The following is a 12,104-nucleotide window of genomic DNA, read 5'->3' as shown; positions in this document are numbered from 1 at the left end:
GACCTTGCAGTGAAATGCTTACTTACAGGCTCTAACCAATAGTGCGAAAAAAAGGTGTGTGTGTGTGTTTAGGTAAGTAAAGAAATAAAACAACAGTAAAAAGACATTTGAAAATAAGAGTAGCAAGGCTATATACAGACACCGGTTAGTCAGGCTTATTGAGGTAGTATGTACATGTAGGTATGGTTAAAGGGACTATGCGTGTCCCGCTCCTTGAAAATGGCAGCTCTAGGCTTTAGCTCGGTGCGAGTGTTGCCTGTAATCCATGGCTGCTGGTTGGGATATGTACATACGGTCACTGTATGGACGGCATCATCGATGCACTTATTGATGAAGTCGGTGACTAAGGTGGTATACTCTTCAATGCCATTGGATGAATCCCGGAACATATTCTAGTCTTTACTAGCAAAACAGTCCTGTAGCGTAGCATCTGCGTCATCTGACCATTTCCATATTCAGCGTCTCACTGGTGCTTTCTGCTTTAGTTTTTGCTTGTAAGCAGGAGTCAGGAGGATATAATTATGGTCAGATTTACCAAATGGAGGACGAGGGAGAGCTTTTAATGTGTCTCTGTGTGTGGACTAAAGGTGGTCTAGAGTTTTTTCCCCCCCTCTGGTTGCACATGTGACCATCTGGTAGAAATGAGGTAAAATGGATTTAAGTTTGCCTGCATTAAAGACCCCGGCTACTAGGAGCGCCGCTTCTGGATGAGCATTTTCTTGTTTGCTTATGGCCTTATACAACGCGTTGAGTGCGGTCTTAGTGCCAGCATAGGTTTGTGGTGGTAAATAGTGTGGTCTACAGTTTATCATGAGGTACTCTACCTCAGGCGAGCAATACCTCAAGACCTCCTTAATATTAGACATCGCGCACCAGCTATGCAAATTGACAAATAGACACACCCCCACCCCTCGTTTTACCAGACAGCTGTTCTGTCCTGCAGCTGCACGGAAAACCCAGCCAACTGCATATTGTTCTGCTTTTGACTGATTTGACTGTCAAACCTGAAAACTGACAAAGAAAATATAAAAACCAGGGAGTCAGAGAACACATCTCCTAGTTCTGTAATTAAGCAAAAAAGGCACAGAAAAAAACAAGTGGAATCAGTGTCTGAAACCCTTTATCAGCATCCTCTCTTTAGTATACATTGTCAAGTACACCAGCAGTATTGTAATTTTGCAAATAACCACATAGAAAAATCTATTCTTTGTACTTATAGTACCATTTCCCTATTTGTGAATGTGAAGCTGTGAGTGAAAACAAGGGGGAGATGAAAGTGGAGTTTTCCTCACATGTTTGAGCCGTCGGACTATCACATTCATCACTGGGTCAGCCACCATCAAGTGTTTCCTAGTACACTTGGGAGGGGAGGTAACACATTATCTTCTGCTTATTGAGCAGCTCAGGTTACCCCAAATACCAATTTTACAGTATATAGTATCCCCCTCTCTGAGGGTAAAATAGCAGAAGTCAGTGTTACTACTGCTTTAGCATAGTGATGAGTTTTGTATTGATCAAGTCATCCCTTTGTATTTACTTAACATTCTGAATAAATTACTGCCTTGGGAATAGTTGACTAAATGGTTAGGTTAGTCCAATTATTTGGAGGTGCCTACGGAGGAATAGATGAGCCCACAGACTAGCATGAGGCAACCTGATAGGCCCATGAGGGATGGATACCACAAAGATAGTTGCAGAACTTATCCTCCACCACTGATTTTCATTTTCAATTGCTTCATCCCACAAGCCATTGTTTAAAATGGCTCGTTGCAGGATGAAGCAAACACTTCAAATGTGTAATCAAACGAATATACTCTACAAGACTTGATTCTTAACCAACCTTAGATTCAGCATACCACCCTGCATCCCACTGCTGGCTGAAGCTAAGCAGGGTGGATTCTGCTCGGTCCCTGGATGGGAGAGCAAATGCTGCTGGATGTGGTTTGGAGGGTCAGTAGGAGGCACTCTTTCCTCTGGTCTAAAAATACACTGCTCAAAAAAATAAAGGGAACACTTAAACAACACAATGTAACTCCAAGTCAATCCCACTTCTGTGAAATCAAACTGTCCACTTAGGAAGCAACACTGATTGACAATACATTTCACATGCTGTTGTGCAAATGGAATAGACAACAGGTGGAAATTATAGGCAATTAGCAAGACACCCCCAATAAAGGAGTGGTTTTGCAGGTGGTGACCACAGACCACTTCTCAGTTCCTATGCTTCCTGGCTGATGTTTTGGTCTCTTTTGAATGCTGGCGGTGCTTTCACTCTAGTGGTAGCATGAGACAGAGTCTACAACCCACACAAGTGGCTCAGGTAGTGCAGCTCATCCAGGATGGCACATCAATGCGAGCTGTGGCAAGAAGGTTTGCTGTGTCTGTCAGCGTAGTGTCCAGGGCATGGAGGCGCTACCAGGAGACAGGCCAGTACATTAGGAGACGTGGAGGAGGCCGTAGGAGGGCAACAACCCATCAGCAGGACCGCTACATCTGCCTTTGTGCAAGGAGGAGCAGGAGGAGCACTGCCAGAGCCCTGCAAAATGACCTCCAGCAGGCCACAAATGTGCATGTGTCTGCTCAAACGGTCAGAAACAGACTCCATGAGGGTGGTATGAGGGCCCGACCTCCACAGGTGGGGGTTGTGCTTACAGCCCAACACCATGCAGGACGTTTGGCATTTGCCAGAGAACACCAAGATTGGCAAATTCGCCACTGGCGCCCTGTGCTCTTCATAGATGAAAGCAGGTTCACACTGAGCACATGTGACAGACGTGACAGAGTCTGGAGACGCCGTGGAGAACGTTCTGCTGCCTGCAACATCCTCCAGCATGACCGGTTTGGCGGTGGGTCAGTCATGGTGTGGGGTGGCATTTCTTTGGGGGGCCGCACAGCCCTCCATGTGCTTGCCAGAGGTAGCCTGACTGCCATTAGGTACAGAGATGAGATCCTCAGACCCCTTGTGAGACCATATGCTGGTGCGGTTGGCCCTGGGTTCCTCCTAATGCAAGACAATGCTAGACCTCAAGTGACTGGAGTGTGTCAGCAGTTCCTGCAAGAGGAAGGCATTGATGCTATGGACTGGCCCGCCCGTTCCCCAGACCTGAATCCAATTGAGCACATCTGGGACATCATGTCTCGCTCCATCCACCAACGCCACGTTGCACCACAGACTGTCCAGGAGTTGGCGGATGCTTTAGTCCAGGTCTGGGAGGAGATCCCTCAGGAGACCATCCGTCCACCTCATCAGGAGCATGCTCAGGCATTGTAGGGAGGTCATACAGGCACGTGGAGGCCACACACACTACTGAGCCTCATTTTGACTTGTTTTAAGGACATTACATCAAAGTTGGATCAGCCTGTAGTGTGGTTTTCCACTTTAATTTTGAGTGTGTCTCCAAATCCAGACATCCATGGGTTGATAAATTTGATTTCCATTGATCATTTTTGTGTGATTTTGTTGACAGCACATTCAACTATGTAAAGAAAAAAGTATTTAATAAGAATAGTTCATTCATTCAGATCTAGGATGTGTTATTTTAGTGTTCCTTTTATTTTTTTGAGCAGTGTATATATCCCAATGCCCCAGGGCAGCGATTACCCTGTGTAGGTTGCAGTCTTCAGCTGGGTCTTTAAACGGGTGTCCTAACTCTCTGTGGTCACTAAAGATCCCATGGTACTCATCGTAAGAGTAGGGTTGTTAACCCCGCTGTCCTGGTGAAGTTTACAATCCGATCATGATGTCCACATCATCCCCAGCTTCCAATTGGCTCATTACTCTCCCTTGTAACTATTACCTGGTTTAATAAAATATTCAGTGTCAGGTCTTTGCCACCATCTTGTGGTCAAAAATTATTCTCCCGCTGCATGAATACAAACAATACTGAGGGTTACCAGTATTATAACCAAAGACAACCTAGCTACTGTACTTTCTAAACTCTGATATAACATTTACCACTCAAATCAGAAACAATTTAACCAGAAGAGATTACTGAGCTATGAAACACCTACTTAGTTCCTTGAGCATGCCTTTGGGGAATCCTTGTCAAGCAATCACAACATACGAGACTATTATTTGTTAAAATGTCAGTTTATTGCATGAATCAATGGTAATACCATAAATAGTCTTACTTTTAGAAATTCAGTCTATGACATGGAAAGCAAGTCCTCGACAGATGAAACACATACAACACCATACAAACAGAGCACACATATCAACAGAAAACACATTGTCAGACTATTGGGATCAAGTTACCAACTTCTATTAAAGTGACACAGCCATGTCCATTCGTCCTTCATAAATAAACATAACAGCCATGTCTGCCTCATGCAGCATTGCCATGTACAGTACATATGGTTGCCACATTTCTATTCAGATTATTCAGGAATGATTTACCCGAGTTCAACTTACTGTACAGACAAAAACAATCAGGAAAAGAGATGTGTGAGCATGATACATTTATTCAATTGGTGTTTGGACTAGAAACCTATATCTAAATGCACACACTCACATGGCAAGAATGACACAACTTATTCCTACAAACCGCTGTCAGGTTTCGTCTTTGCATCCATAGGTAGTTTCATCTCAAGCCCAGAAGACATGATCAGAGCTTAATAAAGAAACTGTCATATTAGTAATTGTCAGAGGAGGACTACAAAACTACAGCCTTAATATTCTGTGGTTGTTTGTGTGATTGAGAGAGAACGGTATTGTCATTGTAAAACATTGTCAGAAGTGAGTGCTTACAGCAAGGTAGATCCCCTGTGCTCAAACCGCTGGCCCAGGAGATCTTCCAAATAAGAGACAGAAGACACTAGCTAGTCTAGCTAATTTACATTTTACATTTACATTTACATTTAGCAGACGCTCTTATCCAGAGCGACTTACAAGTACATACATTCATACTTTTTTTTGGTTTGTACTGGCCCCCCGTGGGAATCGAACCCATAACCCTGACGTTGCAAGCGCCATGCTCTACCAACTGAGCCACACGGGGCTCAGTCAATCCTCTGATTGACATCCGGATTTATGAGAGACGATATCCAAACGCAACCATCAAAGCAATGAGGCACAAAAGCCCTATGGCATAATACACCGCTTAAGAACAGGATGCACAGAACACAATTGCCGAAATCAAAGTAACTATGGAGTGCTGGTTTCCTACTATGAGGTAGTTTATATGATATTCAACTTCTTTTACTTAATGTAAAGGACTTGTTGTACAAAGAGAGAACATCCTAAGCCAGTTGGGTGTTGTTCCCAGAACAAATGATTTGTGAAACGTAGCTAATTTTGGTTCATGTACATTTCCCCAGGTAAGTACAGTTAAGTGTCAGGGTACAGTAGTAAAATGCTGTACATGTTAAGTTGGTATTTACAGTGCTTGGGAATCACAACACAAAAGTAGAAAATCCAAATTAAACCATCATACTAGTATCTCTACTCATTAACGTTCAAAGTAATTTAAAAAAAAAACATACAAAAAAGTTAAATGCGGAAAGCATAGTCAGAGTTAAAACATTTTTAAAACAGAAGGCAAATTGACCCAAACGTTCCTGTCCAGTGCACCAAAGGGCAATGTGTTCAGTTTTTACCTCTTCCCTCAGTCCCTTTTTGGTTTTGTGCTCACACAGTCTTTTCAAGTATTACCACATTCCAGTGACAAATTCAGAACATTTTCTCATCATGTTTTTGCTTCTAGTGGTTCCTTGACCTCTTTAGAGTAAGAACAATATTTGAGGAAGCGTGTAAGTAGGAGAGAGCTTAAAATGTTAAAATGGCTATGAGGACAGCTTGGAGTAGCTGGGTGGTGAGAACTTGCGCTTCAAATATTTGATGATATAGAGAGGAAGACAGCTGACGATGGGGATCACTGACAGCTTCCACAGGAAGGCTGGCGTTGTGATGAAGGCCAGGTCTGGCTGAAAAAACTACACAGGTTAGAAATCTGTCCAGATATCAGCACATTCAATATGTGACAGACACTAACATGTTGATATACATTATTTTGCTATCACCTACAATACCGTTCAAAAGTTTGGGGTCACTTAGAAATGTCCTTGTTATTGAAAGAAATGCAAATTTTTGGGGTCCATTAAAACAACAGCAAATTGATCAGAAATACAGTGTAGACATTGTTAAATGTTGTAAATGACTGTTGTAGCTGGAAACGTCTGAGTTCTTTATGGAATATCTACATAGGCGTACAGAGGCCCATTATCAGCAACAATCACTCCTGTGTTCCAATGCATGTTGTGTTAGCTAATCCAAGTTTATCAATTTAAAAGGCTAATTGATCATTAGAAAACCATTTTGCAATTATGTTAGCACAGCTGAAAATTGTTGTTCTGATTAAAGAAGCAATAAAACTGGCCTTCTTTAGACTAGTTGAGTATCTGGAGCATGAGCATTTGTGGGTTCGATTACAAGCTCAAAATGGCCAGAAACAAAGAACTTTCTTACAAAACTCATCAGTCTATTCTTATTCTGAGAAATTAAGGCTATCCATGCGAGAAATTGTCAAGATACTGAAGATCTCGTACAACGCTGTGACCTACTCCCTTCACAGAACAGAGCAAACTGGCTCTAACAAGAATACAAAGAGGAGTGGGAGGCCCCGGTGCACAACTGTGCAAGAGGACAAGTACATTAGAGTGTCTAGTTTGAGAAACAGACGCCTCACAAGTCTTCAACTGGCAGCTTCATTAAATAGTACCCTCAAAACACCAGTCTCAACGTCAACCGTGAAAAGGCGACTCCGGGATGCTGTCCTTCTAGGCAGAGTTGCAAAGAAAGCACCATATCTCAGAATGGCCAATAAAAAGAAAATATTAAGATGGGCAAAAGAACACAGACACTGGACAGAGGAACTCTGCCTAGAAGGCCAGCATCCCGGAGTCGCCTCTTCACTGTTGACGTTGAGACTGGTGTGCTCTTCAAATTAGCGGACTCAGCTATTTCAGCCATACCCGTTGCTGACAGGTGTATAAAAGCGAGCACACAGCCATGCAATCTCCATAGACAAACATTGGCAGTAGAACAAAGTGGAAAAAGTAGCCAATTGTCATACTTGAGTAAAAGTCACACAGTAAAATACTACTTGAGTAAAAATCTAAAAATATTTGGTTTTAAATATACTTAAGTATCAAAAGTAAAAGTCATTTCAAATTGCTTGTATTAAGCAAACCAGACGGCACAATTTTCTTGTTGTAAATTGTTTACGGATAGCCAGGGGCACTCCAGTCTCAACACGCAGACATCATTTACAAACTAAGCATTTGTGTTTAGTGAGTCCGCCAGATCAGAGGCAGTAGGGATGTTCTCTTGATAAGTGAGTGAATTGGAGCATTTTTTACCTTAAAAATGTAACGAGTACTTTTGTGTGTCAGGGAAAATGTATGAAGTAAAAAGTACATTATTTTCTTTAGGAATGTAGTAAAGTGAAAGTTGTAAAAAAAATATAAATAGTAAAGATACCCCCCAAAAAAACGACTTAAGTAGTGGTTTAAAGTATTTTTACTTAAGTACTTCACACCACTGGTAGAATGGCCTTAATACTGAAGAGCTCAGCGACTTTCAATGTGGCACCATCATAGGATGCCACATTTCCAACAAATAGGTTCATACAATTTCTGCTATTATTGTGCTGTTATTGTGAAGTGGAAACGTCTAGGAGAAACAACAGCTCAGCCGTGAAGTGGTAGGCCACACAAGCTCACAGAACGGGACCGCCAAGTGCTGAAGCGCATAAAAATAGTCTGTCCTCAATTGCAACACTCACTACGGAGTTCCAAACTGCCTCTGGAAGCAATGTTAGCACAATAACTGTTCGTCGGGAGCTTCATGAAATGGGTTTCCATGACCGAGCAGCCACACACAAGCCTAAGATCACAATGTGCAATGCCAAGCGTTGGCTGGAGTGGTGTAAAGCTCACCACCATTGGACTCTGGAGCAGTGGAAATGTGTTCTCTGGAGTGATGAATAACACTTCACCATCTGGCAGGCCGAAGGACGAATCTGGGTTTGGCGGAAGCCAGGAGAACACTACCTGCCCGAATGCTCATGTGGCTGAATGGAAGTCTCCGCAGCAATGTTCCAACATCTAGTAGAAAGCCTTTCCAGAAGAGTTGAGGCAGTTATAGCAGCAAATGGTGGACCATCTCCATATTAATGCCAATGATTTTGGAATGAGATGTTAGACAAGCAGGTGTCCACATACTTTTGGTCATGTAGTGGATGTGTCACATCAAATAGGGCTGCAAAAGACATGGTCAGAGTCTGGTCACAGAAGGAACATGAACAGGGCTGAGCAGTCACAGCACGGTCAAAAACAGTGATTAGAGGAAAGATTGAAAAGGAGGTGGAACAGAAGACAGGTAGCGTTTCCACAGTGCTGTACAGCTACCCAGAAAAGCTCCAAAGGACACCCTGCCTATGCCTGTCCCAAGGCCACATACAATGGGAAAAGAGAGGACAAGTAGCAGAGAGAAAGCGAGAGAGAAAGAGACAAGGTGAAGTGCCAGCATGAGAGAGAGAAAATAACAGGGAGCGAGAGATACAAAAGAGAGCGAGGGAGAGAGACAGAAGACGGCAGACACAAGCAAAGCAAAGCACAGACCTCCAAGGTTTAATTGGGTTAACTCATAAACATAAGTGCATCAAACTAAAAAAACACAAAAGCTGTAGTGTAGTGTAGTGCAAAGGGTGATATTGTTACTACAAGAGTAAAGTGTTTGGAAAACCAGCCTTCGACATAACAAAAAGCAACTTAAGAAAAAATGATTATTTCCCCTCAATACTTCTGAGCACAATAGCAAACAGCATAATAAAAAAAATAAGGGGGGATAAATAAAGTTGATTTGAGTTGTTTTACTCCTCAGGTAAAGAATATTTGCTTACCAAAGTACTCGTTGAGGAAGGCGAGTGAGGCTATGTAGCAGCCCAGACTGAGGAACTCTGCTAGCACCATGAGCCAGGTACAGATGTTGTGCGCCACCATGAGCAGCTCGGTGAGGATCAGCGCAGTGAAGGAGATGGCCACCACGTGCACAAACTCCGACTCAAAACAACAGCAGTGCACCGTACATCAGGATGCCACCTGGGGACGCCTCAAAGAAGTGTCAGTGACATAGTAGCGGTTGAGTAACTGTTTAAATCAGCTTGAGAAAGAAACTAGAGAATTGATCAACTAGAATGTATTCTAGTAATCAACTAGAATCAATTTGTTTCTAGTTAATAATGACAAGACCTAAAAATACAATGAATTGGTTTATTCTTTTAGGGGACGAAATATGTACATTAGGCCTTTGTTTTGGTTTACTTATTTTAAGTTACTCTGATCCTCAATGGGGAAAGAGGGATTGTCACGGCTGTTGAAAGATGAGGACAAAGGTGCAGCGTGGTGAGCGTACATTTTCTTTATTTTAATCAAAATGACGCCGAACAAAACAATAAACACTACAAAAAAGCAAACCGTGAAGCTCAAAGGCTATGTGCCCTAAACAAAGTCACCTTCCCACCAACACAGGTGGAAAAAAGGGATACCTAAGTATGGTTCTCAATCAGAGACAACGATAGACAGCTGCCTCTGATTGAGAACCACACCTGGGCCAAACACAAAGAAATACACAACATAGAACACCCATCCCAACTCACGCCCTGACCAACCCAAAATACAGACATAAAAAGGATCTCTAAGGTCAGGGCGTGACAGGGATACCTAGTCAGTTGTACAACTGAATGCATTCAACTGAAATGTGCCATCCGCATTTAACCCAACCCCTCTGAATCAGAGAGGTGCGGGAGGCTGCCTTAATCGACATCCACGTCATCAGCGCCCAGGGAACAGTGGGTTAACTACCTTGCTCTAGGGCACAACAACATATTTTTACATTGTCAGCACAGGGATTCGATCAAGCAACCTTTCAGTTACTGGCCAAACGTCCCTACCCGCCAGGCGGCTGCCCCTTCAATGCTCACTGAAAGTCTGTTATTCAATGCATGTTCATTGACACACCAGACAGAGTCCACCTATTAGGATTACAGTAAGTCTGAAGACACAGGGTTTGACGCTCTTTGATTGTGGACATAATAGGGGTGTACCTTCTTATTACCGGTTCTAGTTTCTTCATTTTCAAAACAAAGTAGTCAATAGTGAGATACAGGTATATTACTGGTAGGCATTTTCTACAATCTATTTTATAATTTGGCATTCACTGTACACAGATCATTGTAGCAGTTCCGTATCTCATACAAAGGATGAGAGTGGTTAGTTGTTACAGAACCTCGGCCATAGGTGAGCCCCTTTCCACCTATGGCACAGGGGCTCACCTATGGAACAGGTTCTGTTGGCTGTGTGCTGCTTGAGCAGGTGGACGATCTGGGCTTTCTGAGTAATTGGAGCAGCGACAGCAGACTTCCGCTGGACACTGACACGCCAGCTCCACAAACTCATGCTCATAGTCCCGCAGACACACCTGTGGGAAGAGAAACATATGGATTTGGAAAAAGCAAACACATCCGGACCCACAAGCACATTCACATATAACTTACTGTACCATCTCTTCAGATCAATGGTGATAAAATGGAGTTTGTTTTGCTTATAAAATCATAATTGATGATGTGCTTTGTTGCTCTTTTTGTGGTTTTGGACTCAACAGGTTTTAGTTTTGACACCAGAATATTTTTGGCTGCATCTACAGTACCATCTTGAGAGAAGTGTGTTGTGTTGTAGTACCGCCAAGGGGTCTCTAGAGATGACCAGAGCACAGTCGTGTTTCCTTCTGAAGGCATTGAGCTCCAGATGGGCCTCTCCACCGTTGGAGACCTGCTCGAGAGCCCGGCAACACAATTAGTGGATGGGACAGATACAAGACCATTTCCTCATTCCTTTAAAACACTCATAAAGTGACAGATTATTATTTTAACATTAAAAAGAAAGAGAAGCGTACCAATCTTCACTTCTGGACACCAAATGGGAGCTTTTAGCGATACAAGTAGCTGTCTCCAGCTTGTCCCCAGTAAGCATCCATATCTGAACAGAAAACAAAACCATGACATGGAATCAGTGACAGAGTATCCGCAATGGCATTAACAGGACCATCTTGCAGTATTTCATATTATACAAGGACCAGTCAAATTCTATGGAGTGCCTCTTTTTCACAGCTAACATTATACTGTACATGGAAACAACAGCACAATATAAATGCAGCCAACATGAACAGTACGTTCACGGTTGTAGTAAAACACAGAAGGATAGTGTGGTCTCACACCTTGATTCCAGCATTGCTGAGGAGCTCCAGGATTGTCCGGACATTGGCCTGTAGTTGGTCCTCAACCCCAGTCAAACGCAGAAGCTCCATCTCTCTCTCCAGACTTTCTACCACCGCTGACACCTTCAGAGCCCGGTCATGCATACTCAGCTTGGCCTGGTTGTACCCGTTCTACACCAACACAGAGAGCGAAAGAGAGACCATCAGTGAGGGAGGAGAGACGAGAAAGGAAGTGATAATTCAAGAGAGGTAGGGAGGTACAAATAGATAGTCAAAGGAAGAAATCTGAGATAAATAAATAGCCATGGGAAGAGAGAGTATAGTGCAGGAGAGGAGAGGAAATAAGTGGAACGAGGGAAAGTAGGCAGCGCATTGGGTTTGTAGGTTATTTTGAAATCAGCAGGACATTAATCCTCTAGTCTAAGCCTGGGTGGGGATTCTATTACGCTAACATATTGAATTGTTTTAAGATGGTCATACAAAGGATCATTTAGATATTTGACTTTGCATTTTAAGAGCCCTTTAGGCATCAAAATAATATACAGTACCAGTCAAAGGTTTGGACCTATTCATTCAATGTTTTTTCTTTCACCTTACATTAAAACTATGAAAAAACACACATGGAATCATGTAGTAACCAAAATAGGGTTAAACTAATCAAAATATATTTTAGATTCTTCAAAGTAGCCACCCTTTGCCTTGATAACAGCTTTGCACACTCTTGGCATTCTCTCAACCAGCTTTATGAGGAATGCTTTTCCAACAGTCTAGGAGTTCCCACATATGCTGAACACTTGTTGGCTGCTTTTCCTTCACTCTGCAGTCCAACTCA

General features: G+C 42.7%; 1 protein-coding gene across 1 annotated transcript; it reads right to left on the bottom strand.

The window, feature by feature from the left end:
• Positions 1 to 10,524: 10,524 nt before the first annotated feature.
• LOC129831465 (probable phospholipid-transporting ATPase IIB) lies at positions 10,525 to 11,593 on the bottom strand. The gene is made up of 3 exons (XM_055894870.1): positions 11,273 to 11,593; positions 10,952 to 11,034; positions 10,525 to 10,827 (listed from the first exon to the last, which is right to left on the bottom strand). Exons 1-3 carry the CDS (start codon positions 11,414 to 11,416, stop codon positions 10,566 to 10,568), a joined length of 489 nt encoding a protein of 162 aa, XP_055750845.1. The 5' UTR covers positions 11,417 to 11,593; the 3' UTR covers positions 10,525 to 10,565.
• Between the last annotated feature and the right edge of the window lie 511 nt (positions 11,594 to 12,104).

Source organism: Salvelinus fontinalis, chromosome 32, assembly GCF_029448725.1.
Source record: "Salvelinus fontinalis isolate EN_2023a chromosome 32, ASM2944872v1, whole genome shotgun sequence".
Classification (NCBI taxonomy): domain Eukaryota; kingdom Metazoa; phylum Chordata; class Actinopteri; order Salmoniformes; family Salmonidae; genus Salvelinus; species Salvelinus fontinalis.
This window is presented reverse-complemented; position numbering and strand designations above follow the sequence as displayed.